At 41.5% G+C, this 19,172-nt stretch overlaps 1 protein-coding gene across 4 annotated transcripts in view; it reads left to right on the top strand.

The window, feature by feature from the left end:
- Positions 1–19,172, top strand: part of SLC12A2 (solute carrier family 12 member 2) — a 99,765-nt gene that overhangs the window by 55,365 nt on the left and 25,228 nt on the right. For all 4 annotated transcript variants that reach the window (XM_073676573.1, XM_073676579.1, XM_073676584.1 and 1 more), the window contains 15 exons: positions 614–753; positions 2,817–2,927; positions 3,356–3,464; positions 3,709–3,836; positions 3,924–4,008; positions 4,618–4,766; positions 5,810–5,917; positions 6,176–6,299; positions 7,476–7,577; positions 8,530–8,685; positions 10,532–10,631; positions 13,518–13,629; positions 14,398–14,538; positions 15,889–15,995; positions 18,220–18,299. In XM_073676573.1, coding sequence (XP_073532674.1) covers positions 614–753; positions 2,817–2,927; positions 3,356–3,464; positions 3,709–3,836; positions 3,924–4,008; positions 4,618–4,766; positions 5,810–5,917; positions 6,176–6,299; positions 7,476–7,577; positions 8,530–8,685; positions 10,532–10,631; positions 13,518–13,629; positions 14,398–14,538; positions 15,889–15,995; positions 18,220–18,299 — 1,752 coding nt within the window. The remainder of the gene's footprint in view (positions 1–613; positions 754–2,816; positions 2,928–3,355; positions 3,465–3,708; positions 3,837–3,923; positions 4,009–4,617; positions 4,767–5,809; positions 5,918–6,175; positions 6,300–7,475; positions 7,578–8,529; positions 8,686–10,531; positions 10,632–13,517; positions 13,630–14,397; positions 14,539–15,888; positions 15,996–18,219; positions 18,300–19,172) is intronic.

The raw sequence follows: 19,172 nt of genomic DNA, 5'->3' as shown, positions 1-19,172 counted from the left end.
TATGCCAAATTCTTATGAAAAAATATTCCCCACAAACTGCATTTAATTACTGTACCCAATTTATTATATATTTTCAGAGTCGGTCCATTTTATTCCGACTCCACCAAAATGGGCTCTGTCGCCACGACTCCGACTCCACAGCCCTGGATAACATCACTGTTTTATCAGCAGGAAATTATCACTAGACAACTCCTAAACCTGCTGTCAAGTAGTCCTCCATATTCACGAGCTCTGTATAACCTTTCCCCACCACTGAGTGTCAGCTTTCTGCCTATGCAGTGTAAACAGAAAGCGGCCAAACATTGGTGTGGGTGGGGTTACATGGAGCAAGAGCTCAGCATTCAGAGAACTGGGAGATTTGCAGTAGCTAAAATGGTGATTTAATCAAAACAGCAGCAAGTAGCCTAGTATGTGATGCATCACTGGAAACAGCGTCTGTGCCCCTACATTTTGCTTCTCTCAGGTGGGATAATAAAAACCTGCTGACAGATTCTCTTTAACTTAAAAACTGATTATCAGCACCAATCTTCCTGCTGTTTTGTTACAGTATTCAGTCCTTTATAGTCCATAAGATTGCACGACTTGTTTATAATAACGTTGTTCTATATTTTAGGAGGGGCGTACTACTTAATATCCCGAAGTTTGGGACCAGAATTTGGAGGGGCAATTGGCCTCATTTTTGCGTTTGCCAATGCTGTAGCAGTTGCCATGTATGTGGTGGGCTTCTCTGAGACTGTTGTGGAGTTACTTCAGGTATATCAAACATTAGACTTGTATACCATGTGTCTTTTATGTCTTATTACTGCTGCTGCTATTATTTTCTTATATCTTTTTATATGTCTTTTATGTCTTGTATACCATATATATTCATCTACCCTCAGACAATGTGCCTTATTGCTATACTACCAGTGATCAGTGCATTTTTTTTCTCTTTATAGGGAGGAATCTGCCTCTTTAGGCATAGTTGATCTGATTTGAACACTGCAATGTTTACATTTTTAGATTTAGTTTTAGGCTGAGTTCACACGATGCGTTTTTCATGCGTTTCCGCGGCGTTTTTGCAGTTGCGTAAACGCCGCGGAAACGCATGAAAAACGCATGGTAGAAGGGCAGCAATGTTCCCCAATGGAAATCCGCATGTGCTGTGCCCATGATGAGGATTTTTCCGCAGCGTAAACGCTGCGGTCAAAAATCCGCAGCATGTCAATTAATTTTGCGGAAACGCTGCTCTTTTGCCGCCATTGACTTGCATTAGACCGCATGGATTACGCATCACTGTATATGTTGATGCGCTTTTCATGCGGTCTAATGTGCGGATGGTACCCGGGTGTGGATGAGAGGACTCTCATCCAGACCCAGGTACCATTAAAAAAAAAAGAATAAAATAAAAAATATATATATTCTCACCTTCTGACGGCCCGCGCTGCGTCCTGCCGGCTTCCCGGGCACTTCACGGTTGAATGAAGGACCTTCGCTGACGTCAGAGTCATGTGACGGGTCACGTGACGCTGACGTCGGAAGGTCCTAAAGTCTTCACTGCCGGCAGCCGGGACCGATGAAGCAGGACACCGGGGGCCATCAGAGGGTAAAGTATAGATTTATTTTTTATTTTTTGACATACACACTATATAAATCCATGCTGGTTGCATGGATTTATATAGTGTAAAGTTGACAAGCACTTTCCAAGTGATGCTAAAATCGCTTGGGAAGCGCTTGTCAACCCGCATGCGGAAATGAAAGTGAAGACCGCTTCATTTCCGCATGTCCCTGGCAGGAAACCGCATGTACAATCCGCATGCGTTTTTTCCTGCCAGAGAGATGCAGAAACGCTCAGGAAAAAATCCTGAGCATTTATGCATCGTGTGCACATACCCTTAAAGGATAATTTGTTATATGTTAATATTTAAATGATTTAACAAAATTAATTTGTAATTTGTAAATCTTGTATTTTTTCTTGGAAGCTGAAAGGAACAGACACCCAAGAGAGTTACATAAAATAAGGCACACTAAGCAAACAGAACGAACCCCTGTTAGACCGTACAAACAATGCTCCAGATTCATAAGAATTAGTATTGATAAATCTGTCCGAGTATGTAGGAAAACCTTCATGCTTCTGTTAGTGATGTGCAAAGGATAGCATCACTATATTAATTGGATTGGCAGTTTTCAGAAGAGCTTATTTCATGCTCCATGTACAGACTGCAACGCCTAAAGGTTTTAGGAGGTTTAACTAGAAATGTACAGTATTTCAACTAGTTCGATATGAATAGTTATAATTTTTGCATATAAGACATTAATTAGGTGTATGGACTTGGATTGACTCTTTAGCATGCTAAACAATACGTGGCAAAAAGTATGACCATATTCTGTTTGGGCGTATTCCTCTCAGACTTTATATATAATTTTTCCAATTAGATTTAGTAAAGTTTTCCTGCACCTCTTTCTAGAAACGCCACAAGTGTCAGGTAGAAGGGAAGCGCGCTGGGAGGGGATTGTGAGCGGGGCGCTATGATGTTGTCATCGCTTCTCTCCCTGGCCGCGCTCCAGGAATGTGCTCGAATAGGCAATGCCTTACAAATATCGCCTCCGAATACCCAGAACTGTGCTCGGCCCTCTCTCAGGAACACTGCCCAATGCGCACAGAAAGTTTTCTGTATTCAGTCTCCTAGCCTGCCACTAAGTGAATTTGGGCAGACAGTCAAAGAACAGTGTAGTCTAATGGCCTGGATGAAATGGAGAACTAATCCTGCGCATGTTATGATGAATGTGCAAATTCTACTTAATATGAAAGATGACTCTGTCAATCTCTGATGTAGGAAAACAACGCTCTTATGGTGGATGAGCTGAATGACATCCGCATCATAGGTGCCATCACGGTGGTGCTGCTGCTCGGGATCTCTGTGGCTGGGATGGAGTGGGAAGCAAAGGTAAGTAGCTGAGACGCATGGTTCACTTGGGAATATCTTCACCTAAATATATTATAGTGATGCTTTATATCTAATAAGCTGCATAAGAGTGTGTGATTGCTGTATGTATCTGGACAGCTGCTTACATATACGCCAAATATATCAATAGGCCCCCATTCACCCAACGTAGACTGATCGTGTCCCTTCGGTCTCCTCCGGGCTGCTGTCTGTTGGTATATCTTTTTTTTTCTAGCTTATGGAGTAGCACAATGTACAACACCATTTCATGCAAGGTCACCTAGTAAAATAACGTGCTCATGTGGTGCCGATGTATTTTGCAGCACAGTCTCCCACTGTTGCTATACTGACTACAAACCATCTTTTCTGGAAAACTTCTCTATTTTTCTGTTAAGGATTTGGTAACATTGTTGCACATCATGTTTTTACAGGCCCAGATCTTGCTGTTGGTGATTTTAATATTGGCGATAGTTGACTTCTTTATAGGAACAGTTATCCCCATGGAGGACAAGAAGCCTAAGGGATTCTTTGGTTATAAAGGTAAGGTATTTGCTGTTTTATACAAAACTACTGAAAAAAAAAATTATAATTGTCCCAAAAGTTGTCATCTTCACACTGACACAAAGCTGTTTGTCAGGTTGTTCTTGCTTCATGTTGGATGCTTAGAGAAAAATGCCCCAGTTACTGTTGGATATGCCGGGAGCAGCCTCCCGTGTCTGCCGTGCAAGACTATTACAATGTCTTCGTCATATAATCTCATTGCTTTTACGTTCTTTTCCTCCAGCTGAAATCTTTAGTGAAAACTTTGGGCCAGACTTCCGGGATGAAGAGACCTTCTTTACCATATTTGCCATTTTTTTCCCTGCTGCGACTGGTATCTTAGCAGGAGCAAATATCTCAGGTGATCTTGCGGTAAGTATCATCTTTGGAAGTAGATGTGAAAAATGAGATTTGTTGCACAGGTGTCAATAAACCATGTGTCTGGTTTGTACTCTCCAGGATCCTCAACTAGCCATACCGAAAGGCACCTTGTTGGCCATTCTTATAACAACTATCGTCTACATGGGTGTCGCAGTGTCTGTGGGTAAGGAGCTTGAAATCAATGGTGACGCAATGCACTGAATTGTTGTATTATGTACAGTTGTAGTGTAATGTTGTCCTAAGGCCAGGTCTGTGCATAGTGATGTACTGCGCTGCTCAGGTTGCTATACAGCTCATATGGCACAAACTCGCCAGCTGACACTTATTCATACAGATTTCCCCATACACATGTATATAAGGCTTGGCCAAGCATCTGTGTTTTAAGTAGGGAGGGGGGAATATGCTACTGCCACGCACCTTTGGTGACTGTCTACCTTGAGAAAGGATTGAGCATGTTAAAATTCAACATGCCTAATCTTTCTTTTTTCCGACAGCAGATTTCAGGGGGACAACATTCCTCCTATGTGCATGGCCACCTTTAAGTTTTTTAAGTCGGGGGAATATACCTTTTAAATACTGTAGAAGTATTGCAACAGACCAGGGTAATTCTGTGTGTGATATAAATGATGTAAAGCATGATAAATGTTTTCTATATTCTCCAAACTGCTACAGTAGCAGAAAACAGAAATGTCAGATCCCCTCACAAAGACCCCTGTTGTCTTACTCCAGGTCTTCCTGCATCCATATGATTTGTCCTTCTTTTCTCCACCAGGCTCCTGTGTGGTACGAGATGCGTCTGGGATTCTTAACGACACCCTGTCCGCTGCTGTGACAAACTGCACCGATGCTGCTTGTAAATTAGATTATAACTTTTCTTACTGTAAGCCGGACTGTAAATATGGACTCATGAACAGCTTCCAGGTATCGCAGTGAGAACTTTACCCTTTGTGTGTCAGGAGTGTTTCCCCCAAAACAAAGCATCTTCCCCATATCAGTAACTTGGGGGGGGAGGATGAGTATGAAAACCCCTCCTCCAAAGAACAGTTACCCTGCTAGTTCACCATCGGTTAATCTACAGGTGATCAGCGTGGTGACCGTTTATTAGAAAGTATAGTATAGCAGCGGTTACAGGGAGAAAATGACATTTTATTCTCCCTGGAGCCGTTGGCTTCCAGTCATCAGGGTGGTGCAGGGAGCGGTTACAGTCACTGCTCACTATACCGGGAGCGTGGCTGTAATCTCTCAGCACATTGATTGAAAGCCTACTATTCACACGTGTGCTACAGAGCCGACTTGCATTCAGTGTGTGCACAGCAGGCTTTCAAGGGGAGAGATTACAGCATAGTGAGCGGGGACTGTATCTGCTCCCTGCACCGTCCCGATGACTGAAAGCAAATGGCTGCAGATAGAATATAGCTTATTTTTTCCTTATAGCTGCCTCTCCACTAATCTGCTAAACAGGGTTTAAATGCTGTTCACTTTCAGATTACCCCCTACAGATAAATAATGTTTCTGCATGTGACCGGTTCTCTTTAATCAGATTGAGAGACAAATATCCCAAGACTCCGACTACTGCAGGTTTTTAGTCATTAGGTTGTGTTTACTTTTCACGGTTTTCTGGTCCAAGTACTTACTGCAATCAGCACGTGATGCCCACGAAGTGGCCTAATGGCATAGACTTTTTGTGACAGAGTATCAGAGTATCACAAAATCATATATATATATTTTTAATTTGGTCGTCTTATGCCATACATGTCAGAATATGTTGTGGCAACTGGAAAGTTAAGGAAGGAAACATCTGTATTTGTATACTAATATGATACTTCATGACAATGCTGAGTATATGCCTGTATTGATCTATAAATCTCATTGTATCAGACATCTGATCGTTTGCCCGATCCTATTTATATGATGTATGAATGCATTATGTGCTGAGGCATGTAAACCCTCTCCTCACTTTACAGGTGATGAGCATGGTGTCTGGATTTGCACCACTTATTACCGCAGGAATATTCTCTGCCACGCTTTCGTCAGCACTTGCCTCTTTAGTGAGTGCGCCAAAAGTTTTCCAGGTGAGACCATTCTTCTGCAGGCATGGTATGGGCACTATATAAGTGCCACCTCGGTGTTTTATGTAATATGAATAGACTGCTCACATAAGGGCACAATATTCCAATAAGGGTCTGCTCCAGCCCTGGTCCGAGCGGGACATAGGCTGCTGATTTCTCTCTACATCTTTAGATATGGTGTGTCCTGGATGGTTGCTCATTGCTTTGTTTGTACATGCAGATTTTCGATCTTCCTAAATTGAATCTTTATTTTCTCCCAAGGCCCTATGCAAGGACAATATTTATCCGGGTCTTCAGATGTTTGCTAAAGGATATGGCAAAAACAACGAGCCACTTCGGGGATATCTGCTCACTTTCTTAATTGCTTTGGGATTCATATTAATTGGTTGGTGTGTTTTTGTTCGTTCTTTTGGGGGCTGAGGTAGGCTAGGTTTTTAGCAAAATCATGATCTGTGTATAAAGGAAAACAATTGCTTTAATTTGACGCTATATGCAACTGATGTCAGCCATTGTGCTCCAAATGACGACTGAAATGGTGGCAAATAAGACCAAAAATATTATCAGACTTCCATTTTTTTGTAAAAAAGCTGCAGTCGGTCATTCAGGCCACAGTGTAGAGTAATTGTTCTCATCAGTCAATTCACAAACCACTATAAGGGTATGTTCACACAGTGTGGTGGTTTTATATTTTTACAGCAGCATTTTTGTCCTAATCAAAAATGCAGTAAAAACATTGCGTACATTACACGTGTACATTTGTGTTACAACTTCATGGTTAAAAAAAGCGCAAAAACGCTGAAAGAATTAATATGCTGCAGTTTATGAAAAAAAACAAAACACACCGCAGCCCCAAAAAAAAAGCCAAGAAAAGAAATGCAATGTGTGATTGAGACTTTAGCAGCAAAAAAAGTGAGCTTTTTAATGTAAAATGATGCATTTATCCGCACAGAAAAAAAAAGCAGTAAAACCATTGTGTGAACAAGCCCCTAAATGTTGCGGCCGATCAGACCAAAGTCTAATGTAATTGGAAGAAAATAGAATTTGTTTCCAAACTCATGATTTCTAGTTTTTTTTCCTTTTGGATTTCTGATTGATTTTTAGATCTTTTTTGTAAAATAAGTGACCGCTTTAGTTTTAGTCCGCCACATTCACACCTTCAGTATTTAGTCAGTATATTACATCAGTATTTGTGAGCCAAAACCAGGAGTGGGTGATAAATCCAGAAGTGGTGACGTGTTTCTATTCTACTTTTCTTCTGACTGTTCCACTCCTGGATTTGGCTTACAAATACTGATGTAAAATACTGACCAAATACTGAAAATGTGAACATGGCCTTACTGAGATAGTAAAAATGCAAGACTCTACCTACATGTCTGAATGAGGACTGAATACACAGCAAGTTGCATGGCATTTAGCGTGACTGTAGATGGTCTGCTGAGAAGCTTTGATAGTGGGGCTATGATTAGATGGAGTCACGTTACTGGTAGATAGTGTATAAATGCAGCTATGCACAATATTACATCTGCATTATTATGAAGTGTTCGCTGTCTTTCTCTTTCAGCTGAGCTGAATGTGATTGCTCCCATCATTTCAAACTTCTTTCTGGCATCATACGCCTTAATAAACTTCTCAGTGTTTCATGCTTCACTTGCAAAGTCTCCGGGTAAGACTCTTTTGTTCGTACGTATGAATATACACAGATGTGCGTGAAAAGTAGGTGGGCGCATGTGATCAAATGTTTTGTGATCCACAAATAATACATGAAGGAGGGAAACAAGCAAATATAGGATTCTGTGAAACAACCGAGAAAAACCTCTTATCAGACACGAAAAATAGAGGTTGTGCATGTAAAATACATGAAACCACCAAAAGGGTAATAAATGGTCAATAAACACAGTAATGCAAAACGGGGCTAAAGAAGGTGCCGACAAATGGGACATATGATACGAAGAACATGAGTATTAAACAATGACGCAATAAATATAGTGATCTATTATATAGTTAGATATATTTATTGACTATTTATATCCTTTTAGTGGGTCTGTGTTTTATACGCACAACCTCTTTTTATTTTTAATAATAATAATAATATTATTATTATTGTGGATAATTGATCCAGAAATAATAAATTAGTGAACCTGTCATGTAAAATTTTGCTGTTAATATCATTCTGAAGCTCCCCAGGACCTGCACTAAAAGCCCCCCTGCCAGGAGGAGATGAGCTTTAGTTCTCCAGGAAGCCTTGCGCTTTGGGTCATAGGGGTGGTCCGTTGCGGCTTTAGTCACCACTCACTGCTGAGCTGTCTTGTCAGTCAGTGCCGGGGCTCGGTTACAGCCACCGCTCCCTATACATTAAGTGGTAACTGAAGCTGCCCTGGTCCACCCCTGTGACTGAAAGCCCAAGGCTGCCAGGAAAAAACAAGTTCATTTCCTCCTGGCAGTGGTGCTCAGTGCGGACACCAGACTTCTTCAAAAAGGCAGTTAAACTTGCAGAATAACCCCATATCTGCAGGTTAATAGTGTTTTTTTTTATATGACCGGTTCCCTTTTAAGATGCATTTACTTTTATATACAGCAATTTCATGGATGCCTTTGTTTCTTCTACTTGTTGGCAGGTTGGCGTCCAGCCTTCAGATACTACAACATGTGGGTGTCCCTTCTTGGAGCGCTGCTCTGCTGTGGCGTTATGTTTGTTATTAACTGGCAGGCTGCTCTCTTAACATATGTCATAGTGATTGGGTTGTATATATACGTAACCTACAAGAAGCCTGGTAAGTTAGTCTACTTTTACAACTGATAGGCCATATATTGAGCATTGACTCTCTGATATTCTTACTGTTGTAATATGAAATGTAAGTGAATTAGATACTCCAGAAGGAAGAAATGTGCTAGACATTGTCTTGCAGGCAGAAGAGTTACCTATAGGTGGCACTAGAGACAGTTTCCTTCTTTCTGGAGAAGACCTCATTTGCATACTTCTTCCCAGGAGCTTTGTAGAAATCCAACTGGTACAGGAAGTCTTACAGGCTTAGAAAGCCTGCCCATGCCCCTTCAGGACTGCATAAAAGAAATACTCTTAGAAAGCTAATCTATTCTGGGTAATGGCAGCATATAACGCGGCCACATTGAATCCAGCTCTCCTCGTTCCCTCAGAATAGTTGTAATGCACAGTTCACGTTAACCTCTATGTTGGCTTTAAGCACATTAAAATGATAGAAAATGTGCTCCTTTCATTGGGCACAATAGCATTGCAATGGTTTCCCTCCCACAGATGGAGCTGGGCTCTGTGAATAGTCGCAGTGCACATTCCCCCTAAGCTTTGGGAAGAAGCATTTCTGTGGGTGGATTAGCTGGGATCTCTTTTCTATTGGGCTGAACTATGCAGCGGTTGTAGCTCCAAGGTCACAGGGGTCCGTGTTGATCTGTGAATTGATTTGCAGAGAATCGCACCCATGCGCCATATTCATCTATGGAAAATATGTGATCAGACGCTTCCCTACATGATGCATTATTTATAAGCCCAGAGTGCAGGTAATAAGGGGCAGAGGCTGTAATGTAGGACCCTCTTGGTTTGGCAGAATGTGTGCTCGGTGTATGTACGTGTGAAGGAAATCTGCAGCTTGTGGCTGGTAACAAATGTCTTTGTAATGAGGGGAAGGCATCAGTACATTTCCTAATTGAACACATTTATGGCACGCATCCTTCCAGCCCTGCGGAATATCACATTGAAGTGTGGTTTACAGGAAGTTCCATTAATTCCTCTTCTTTTCCTGACTCGATCATTCCTGCAATGTTTCTTTATTCACTAGGGGAAAGAAATACTAGATGTACCGTCCTGATCGGGAATTAAATGTCACAGACTAGAAAAGTGCTGTTACTGTGCTAACACTGACCATTCACCATGCTTATTACATCTTATATTACCATTACATCTTCTTAGTATCCCTCATAAAGTAGTAGCTGGATGGAGATGATTGCATTACATTTGGTGATTTATTGGAAAGGTGGTGTGGCCCAATGTGCATCACAATTTTGGTGCTAATTTCTGACACAAAGTAATGCCAACTAAGAGGTGGTACATATAACCTTAGACTAGGCAGTCTAGAGATGCGCCAGATTTATCAACTGCATTGTCAATTCTGATAAGACTGGCTGGTTTACACTGTCAGTAGCCCCCCATACATGTTAGTTGCCAATTTGCTGCACAATAGACCAAATACAAGTACAGCTCAGCAGACAGGAGGGTGTACAGTATGGATTTAGTATAAAGCATAGGCTTTGTACCTGCACAGCCCTGTCTGCTGAGTCTCGCAGTTTTTGGTGGTCTATTGTGTGATCGGTGGAGGGTCTCAGGACCTGAACCCCCCCTCCCCCACTGGTCTGCATGCAATTCAAGTGCCTGCAAAATATGAAAAATCAGGCAGAAAGTTTACTTACTTTTTAAAGAGCTCTGTTTTCGGCCATTTAGTGGGAACATTCCTTGTTTTCTTTAAGAAGAATTTTCCCTGCCCCATGAATCGGACAGGGCAAAGAAATGTTATTCACACATAATACCAAATGTTCGATCTTTATCTATAGTGTTCTTCTATATAAAAAACTGAAGTTACATTCTTTTAGATGTAAATTGGGGATCTTCAACGCAAGCCTTGACTTATCTGAATGCACTGCAGCACACCATTCGGCTGGCGGGTGTAGAAGACCATGTGAAAAACTTCAGGTAATCTTATAGGATAAACTACAGTTGTTTATGGAGCAATCTATCTTCTATTCAGAATTAACATCCTCCATTTATGCTGTCCCTTGTCATCACCGTCATATGTCCCATAAGTTAAATGTCATTCCTCCTTATAGTATGAATGGGCATCAGAAATCTTTAAGGCCACGGCCCCACTATCAGTATTTGGTCAGTATTTTTTCTCAGGAGTGGGAGCCAAAACCTCATGAGAAACAATCAGAGAAAAGGTATAATAGAAATAAGTCACCAATTCTGCATTTATCACCCACTCCTGGTTTTGGCTCCCACTCCTGAGAAAAAATACTGACTGAATACTGATAGTGGGACTGTGGCCTACTCAATTTTCTTCTCTCCTCCAGCGCTGCGTCCTTTCTGCCCACACTGATCTCGCCATGTGAGCTGCGCATGGCGTCACTACCATGCGGGGCTCACAAGGAGGGATCAGCGACTTCATGCTCCTTAATAGCCGGCACACAGCGTAGTGCACTGCGGCTACACTGTGTGCCGCTATTAAGGAGCATGAATGTTCAGAGCTCCCCACGCCCATGAAGTGAATAGCAGCAGGCGGCTGCTGCCTCCCGTGCCTCGCTCCTCCGCGGCTACCACTCCCCCCACACATTATATATATATATATATATATATATATATATATATATATATATATATATATATATATATATATATATATATATATATATATATATATATATATATTTACACAGTACAGACCAAAAGTTTGGACACACCTTCTCATTTAAAGATTTTTCTGTATTTTCATGACTATGAAAATAGTACATTCACACTGAAGGCATCAAAACTATAAATTAACACATGTGGAATTATATACTTAACAAAAAAGTGTGAAACAACTGAAAATATGTCTTATATTCTAGGTTCTTCAAAGTAGCCATCTTTTGCTTTGATGACTGCTTTGCACACTCTTGGCATTCTCTTTATGAGCTTCAAGAGGTAGTCACCGGAAATGGTCTTCCAACAATCTTGAAGGAGTTCCCAGAGATGCTTAGCACTTGTTGGCCCTTTTGCCTTCACTCTGCAGTCCAGCTCACCCCAAACCATCTCGATTGGGTTCAGGTCTGGTGACTGTGGAGGCCAGGTCATCTGGCGTAGCACCCCATCACTCTCCTTCTTGGTCAAATAGCCCTTACACAGCCTGGAGGTGTGTTTGGGGTCATTGTTCTGTTGAAAAATAAATGCTGGTCCAACTAAACGCAAATGGATGGAATAGCATGCCGCTGCAAGATGCTGTGGTAGCCATGCTGGTTCAGTATGCCTTCAATTTTGAATAAATCCCCAACAGTGTCACCAGCAAAGCAACCCCACACCATCACACCTCCTCCTCCATGCTTCACGGTGGGAACCAGGCATGTAGAGTCCATCCGTTCACCTTTTCTGCATCGCACAAAGACACGGTGGTTGGAACCAAAGATCTCAAATTTGGACTCATCAGACCAAAGCACAGATTTCCACTGCTCTAATGTCCATTCCTTGTGTTCCTTAGCCCAAACGAGTCTCTTCTGCTTGTTGCCTGTCCTTAGCAGTGGTTTCCTAGCAGCTATTTTACCATGAAGGCCTGCTGCACAAAGTCTCCTCTTAACAGTTGTTGAAGAGATGTGTCTGCTGTTAGAACTCTGTGTGGCATTGACCTGGTCTCTAATCTGAGCTGCTGTTAACCTGCGATTTCTGAGGCTGGTGACTCGGATAAACTTCTCCTCAGAAGCAGAGGTGACTCTTGGTCTTCCTTTCGTGGGGCGGTCCTCATGTGAGCCAGTTTCTTTGTAGCGCTTGATGGTTTTTGCAACTGCACTTGGGGACACTTTCAAAGTTTGCCCAATTTTTCACACTGACTGACCTTCATTTCTTAAAGTAATGATGGTCACTTGTTTTTCTTTACTTAGCTGCTTTTTTCTTGCCATAATACAAATTCTAACAGTCTATTCAGTAGGACTATCAGCTGTGTATCCACCTGACTTCTGCACAACACAACTGATGGTCCCAACCCCATTTATAAGGCAAGAAATCCCACTTATTAAACCTGACAGGGCACACCTGTGAAGTGAAAACCATTTCCGGTGACTACCTCTTGAAGCTCATCAAGAGAATGCCAAGAGTGTGCAAAGCAGTCATCAAAGCAAAAGGTGGCTACTTTGAAGAACCTAGACTATAACACATATTTTCAGTTGTTTCACACTTTTTTGTTAAGTATATAATTCCACATGTGTTAATTTATAGTTTTGATGCCTTCAGTGTGAATGTACAATTTTCATAGTCATGAAAATACAGAAAAATCTTTAAATGAGAAGGTGTGTCCAAACTTTTGGTCTGTACTGTGTATGTGTGTATGTATATATATATATATATATATATATATATATATATATATATATATATATATATATATATATATATATATATATATATATATGTAATAAAAAATCTCTATCCTCCCCCAACATTCGGACTATAAGGGTATACGCCCTATAAGATGACACCCGTTGTATAAGACTACTCCTGACTTTTGAGAAGATTTTCAGGGGTTAAAAAGTCGTCTTATACGCCGGAAAATACAGTATATATTGTGGTAGTATATCCGCCCCAGAACCAGCCTAGTACACTACAACACCCCCTGGTCTACACATAAAGTAGCAAGAAAATGGTTGATAAATTTGGTACTATGTGCATTATATATACATTCAGGGGGTCTATACCAATTGTATACCTAGAAGACACCTCACTTTTGTTATAAATTTGGATTAAACCTTTTTTTCTCTTTGCAGCATTTTGCTAGTATTGTAGTTAAGTCACAACTAGTTTTCTATTATGTATTTTTTCTTTCCCCTTTTATAATAGGCCTCAGTGTCTTGTTTTAACTGGTGCCCCAAATTCAAGGCCAGCTCTCCTTCACTTAGTGCACGCTTTTACCAAAAATGTTGGCTTGATGATCTGTGGTCACGTGCACATGGTAAGCTTTTTTTTTTAACTTATTATTTTAGCGCTATTTATTCCATGATGCTTTACAGATGAACTCCTCTGTTATCCCTCTGTTTGGTTTTCGTACATGAACATTTCAGCTTGGTTCAATATATTTACAACAGTAAATCAGACGAGCAAGACTACCAAGGGTAGCACATACTAATAGATTGTGGAATAGAACCTCTCACAAACTGATTCACCGCTATAAAAGAAAAAACTTCTACTTACCGCTAGAATCTGCCATTGCTGCAATGTGCACCATTGGAAATGATGACTTCATGAGCACCAGTGACCTGACAGCTGAGACCACTGATTGGCTGCCAGGTCAGGTGACTGCTTCTAGGAACGTCATCACTTCTGGCCCAATAAGAACCATCAGAACAGCAGTGCTAGAGTATGAGGCGGATTCCAGTGACCTTTTTTTTTTTTTTTTTTTTTTTTTTTTTTTACATTTAGAAGGATGGTTTCCCATTGGTATGCATTGTCAAAGTAGTCTTTCCAAGCTTAAAAACTTAATACCCCTTTTAAATGAACCTTTTTTTGTGCAAGCTTGTTCTAGAGACTGAATCACAATGTCATAGTCACAGCATCTCTCTGGTTGTAGACAGCATTGAGTAAAGTCTGCATGGTGGTGCCAGAGCTCAACAACTTGTTCAGGGATGCTTGATCAAAGCTACCGGGACCCCAAATCTTATGTGACATAGGCGATTTGCATTTTCCTTACAAACTATAACCTTGCTATATAACATTTGTCTAGGGACCTCGAAGACAAGCTATGAAAGAGCTGCTTACAGACCAGGCTAGATATCAGAGGTGGCTGATTAAGAACAAAACCAAAGCCTTCTATTCCCCAGTACATGCAGAAGACTTGCGGGATGGAGCACAGTACCTAATGCAGGTGAAATTTTTATTCATACATTTTGTGGCAAAAAAATGACCAGCATTTTGCGATAAAAGAAAGCGTGAACAGGTGCAAGCTGCTGTGACTGCATAATATACAAACAAAAGAATACAGCAGCTCTGTAAGTGCTAAGATGTCTGCAAACACTGAATATATGAAATTTGGACTGCATTACTGCTATATAGAATATACCTATTAAATGAAGGTATTTAGCCCACAAAGTGGACAAATTCATGTGAGCTCACAGCAAGGCATACCTTTCTTTTATGAGATTGTAAACCTAATATTGATCAGACACGCCTATACTGGGCTAAAAGCCTACAAATTTAAAGGGCAGGTAGGATCCATCACAAATTGAAAACAGCCTTAGGCCTGCTTCACACATCCTGATATATCCGGTACTGGAAAAAACAGTACCGGAGCTGTCCATGTGCTGCATCAGTGTGGCATCCGTATGCTGCATCAGTGTCGCACATACTGGTGCCTGGGAAAAGCTGTACATTTAGCACGGTTTCCTGGCACTGGGTGCTGAATCCTACTGTCATAATTGTCGCCTGGTCTGCCTGCGATCAGCGAGATCAGGCGACGCTGATGATGGTTGTAGTCAGCGACTGCCGTCTTTGTCTAGCAAGTATTAAATAAAAAAAAAAACGGTGTGGGGTCCCCATTCGTTTTCCTAACCAGCTGAAGGAAAGCTGACAGCTGGGGGCTGATGTTAATATTCTGGGAAAGGGGCCAATAACCATAAAGGTTTCCAGGCTATTAATCACAGCTCACAGCTATTTGCTTAGCCTTTACCGGTTAGTAAAAGGGGTACCCCAAAGTAAAATCGCGTAGTGTCCCCCTATTACTAACCAGCAAATGCTAAACATATCCATGGCCCCTTCCCCGACTATTAATATCAGCCCACAGCTGTCTGTTTAGCCTTTGTTGGTTAGTAATAGGGAACCATATGTCATTTTTATTTTGGGGGGGTGGGAGGCACCCCTTTCACTAACCAGTAAAGGCTAAGCAAACAGCTGTGAGAGGTTAATAGCCTTGGAACATTTATGGCTATTGGTCCCTTTCCCAGAATATTAACATTAGCCCCCAGCTGTCGGCTTTCCCTCAGCTGGTTAGGAAATGAAGGCGGACTCCACGCTGTTTTTTAATTATGTATTTAATACATGATATACACACACAGCGAGCAAGTGTAATGTCAAGTATACAAAAGCCACCCTCTATATTGTTTATATTTATATTATCTAATAGTAAAGACATTAAAGTTATAGGGGACGGAAAGAGTCTTGTACCCAGACTGTATCTGCACCAAGTCACTTATAGTGTTATTGTACATTTGCTTCGCAGGCCGCAGGTTTGGGGAGAATGAGACCAAATACTCTGGTGGTTGGCTTTAAGAATAATTGGATTCAGTCAGATATGAAAGATGTTGAAACCTACATTAACTTATTACAGTAAGTATGGGGAATATAGGAATGTATTTAATTTTGAGATCTTGCACTAATGTTTCTTGACCTTCCTCTGTAATCTGGCTGCTTTACCTTTGCTCTGGTTTTCCTGTGGGTCTGACGCCATGCGTCTCTACTATTAGCATTACTTCTCTACACAACCCCCAGTGGAGCAGAGCCGGGTTTACATTTATGCTCTTGGCTGTTTCTACTGATAAAACAAACACAAGAACACTATTTATATGAGAGACACCAGAACACAGCCGCATCTAAGACAATCGGCTACATGCTTATACGGGAGCGGTGTGAGGAAATATTTACTTGCTTTAGATTGCGCCAGAGTTTTCCAACCATTATATAAAGCACAATGCTCCACTTTAATATCCACCTTCCTGTATATTTTAGATTTTTTTCCTGTAGTTGAGTGTAAACATATTTTACACTGGGTTTATTTTTTAGTTCTATGATTTGGCTCTGAAAGAAAGCAAAACATTTCATGCACTCAAGAACCTAAAGTGAGAGTTTTTTCTTCTTGACTCCAGCCTACCAGTCCTGCTCGGCAGGTTCCTATTGCGTGACCTGCACTCGCAGGCCAATTCTGTGAGTTTCTACCTGCAAGCCAAATCTCGCTTTGAGTGCATCCTTTCAGTGGGTTGTACCCTCTATCTCCAGCAGTCCAATAGACAGTTTTTAGAGCCTTGTTTTTTTAACCCCTTTAAAGCCATCACCCCCAGTTCAGTGAGGGCTTCGGCGCTGAGCCCGCACTGAATCGGGCACATGTCAGCTGATTCTTACAGCTGACATGTGCCCGCAACAGCCGCAGGTGGAATCGTGATCCACCCGCAGCTGTTAACCTGTTAAACGCCACTGCCAATCTCTGACAGCTGCATTTAACAGCGCCGCGCCAGAAGCGCGGCCTTGGCCCCGCCCATCAGTGACCCCCGTCACGTGATCGCAGGTCACTGATGGGTGGGCATGGCAACCCGAGGTCTGCAGCAGACCCCTGTGGTTGTCATGTCTCGCAAGCTATGATTGCCACCTAGTGGCCAGCGCTTATAGCACAGGAGCATTTCTCCTGCATACTGGTGATCTGCTCGTCGCCTGTATGCAGTAGAAACGATCAGGTAACTGCAGCTTTTTAAATGGTTTTAAAAATATATAAAAGTTTAATTCACCGCCCAATTCAAAATAAAATAGTAAAAAAAATTCCCACATATTTGGTATCGCCGCATTCAGAATCGCCTGATCTATCAATATAAAAAAAGAATTAATCCAATCGGTAAACGGCGTAACGAGAAAAAAATTCTAAACGCCAGAATTACTTTTTTGGTCGTTCCAACATTGCAATAACGGACAATCAAGACATCAGATTTATTCCAAAATGCTATCAATAAAAATGTCAGCCCGGCAAGCAAAAAATAAGCCCTCACTCGGCCCCAGATCACGAAAAATGGTGACGATACGGGTCTCGGAAAATGCCGACCCTTTTTTTTTTTTTTTTTTTTTTCATTTTAGCAGACTTTTGGCTTTTTTTTTTTTCACCACTTAAGTGAAAAAGAACCTATACATGTTTGGTGTCTACAAACTCGTAATGACCTGGAGAATAATAATGGCAGGTCACTTTTAGCATTCAGTGAAAGTGGTAAAAAAAAAAAAACCAAAAGACAACTGTGGAATTTCATTTTTTTTGCAATTTCACTGCACTTGGAATTTTTCTTCCCGTTTTCCAGTACACAATATGGTAATACCAGTGATGGCGTTTAAAAGTACAACTCGTCCCGCAAAAAATAAGCCCTCACATGGCCATATTGACTGAAAAATAATGGCCCTGGGAAGAAGGGGAGCAAAAAACGAAAACGCAAAAAACGGAAAAACCCAAGGTCCTTAAGGGGTTAAATGGAGGGGGGCACCAGGGGTGAAATCCCCAGCGATCACCATTTTATCTCCCATCATTTGTGTAGGCGGTTACTTGTATTCTTAGTACAAACCCTTTATATCTGTTCCATTAGAGGGTCACATACGTGTGGTTTTCGGTCTTGCTGGGTTTCAGTGCCATCCTCCATTGCACTTGGCTAACGGTTGGTCCAATTAGATAAATGAAATATTTGTTTTACAGCTTTTTCTGCACTCATGTCAGTAATGCAGTAAGAAGGCCTGTTATGGTAAAATTAGATGGTGCATTGTATATTGTACATGTTTTAATTTTTTTTTTGCTCTTTCTTTACCCTAGTGATGCTTTTGACTTCCAGTATGGTGTAGTTGTGATTCGTATGAGAGAAGGCCTAGATATTTCACATCTTCAAGGCCAAGGTAACTATGCCTAGTATGTTATAATCCGAGGGTAAAGTAGAGGTAGCAGGATGTAAGGCACAACACTGTGCTTTTTGGCTGCGTCTATTAAAGGACCCCATTCACATTACATTTTTTGTGTACGACTATTGTATGTGCTGTTGATAGCACCATATGTGTTCTTAAAACTGAGGCAGTGCCATCCATCACCCATAGATTATAGAGTTGTCGCCATTTAAAGGGGTTGTGACATGTTGTTGAACAGGAGTGCATCTCTCCCCTGCCTCCGGGCTTCTTGCTTGCCTGGGGACAGTCCGCTTCTCTGTGCGCTATCCAATGCCGTAAGCAGAGCTGCTGTGTCTCTGCAGCACCAGAGGAGTGCAAGGGCACTGACCAGTCCCTGTGAGCCCGCCAGCTTCAGTGCAACGCTTGCAGGCTGTTGGAAAGAGCTTGTAAGCGCTACGCTCCTTGCCTAGGAGACCAGCCAAGTCTGGTGGCAGTAAACCTAAGCAACAAGCCATAAACTTCCCCCTGTAGATACGTGTACTATGTACTTCCAGATCTCTCCTGGCTCACCTGATAAATGTACACTGAAATCTTTGTGAATGGGGCATAATTCACACTTGTATTAAGGGTACAATGTCCAATGGCATCTGGATTAAGTGCCCAGAAATTATCTACAGGAGGTTAGGATATGCGGGGTTCAGGTATCTTCTGTATAAACAGCTCTCCAGAATCCCGTTTGCCATATGCTGTTACTAGACATCAGATACAAGTATTTTAGGAAGTTTCTTGAATTACTATTCTGTAATAACTTGTAGGATAATTCATAGTTGAAAAATAAGAGGTAAAGTAAAACAAATGTCATCCCAATTTAAAGTTGTGTTTGGGAAA

This window comes from Phyllobates terribilis, unplaced genomic scaffold (genome assembly GCF_046119375.1).
Source record: "Phyllobates terribilis strain yellow unplaced genomic scaffold, ASM4611937v1 Scaffold_1__5_contigs__length_1240528914, whole genome shotgun sequence".
NCBI lineage: Eukaryota > Metazoa > Chordata > Amphibia > Anura > Dendrobatidae > Phyllobates > Phyllobates terribilis.
Note: the sequence above shows the minus strand (reverse complement) of the source record. Positions and strands in the feature narration are given on the sequence as shown.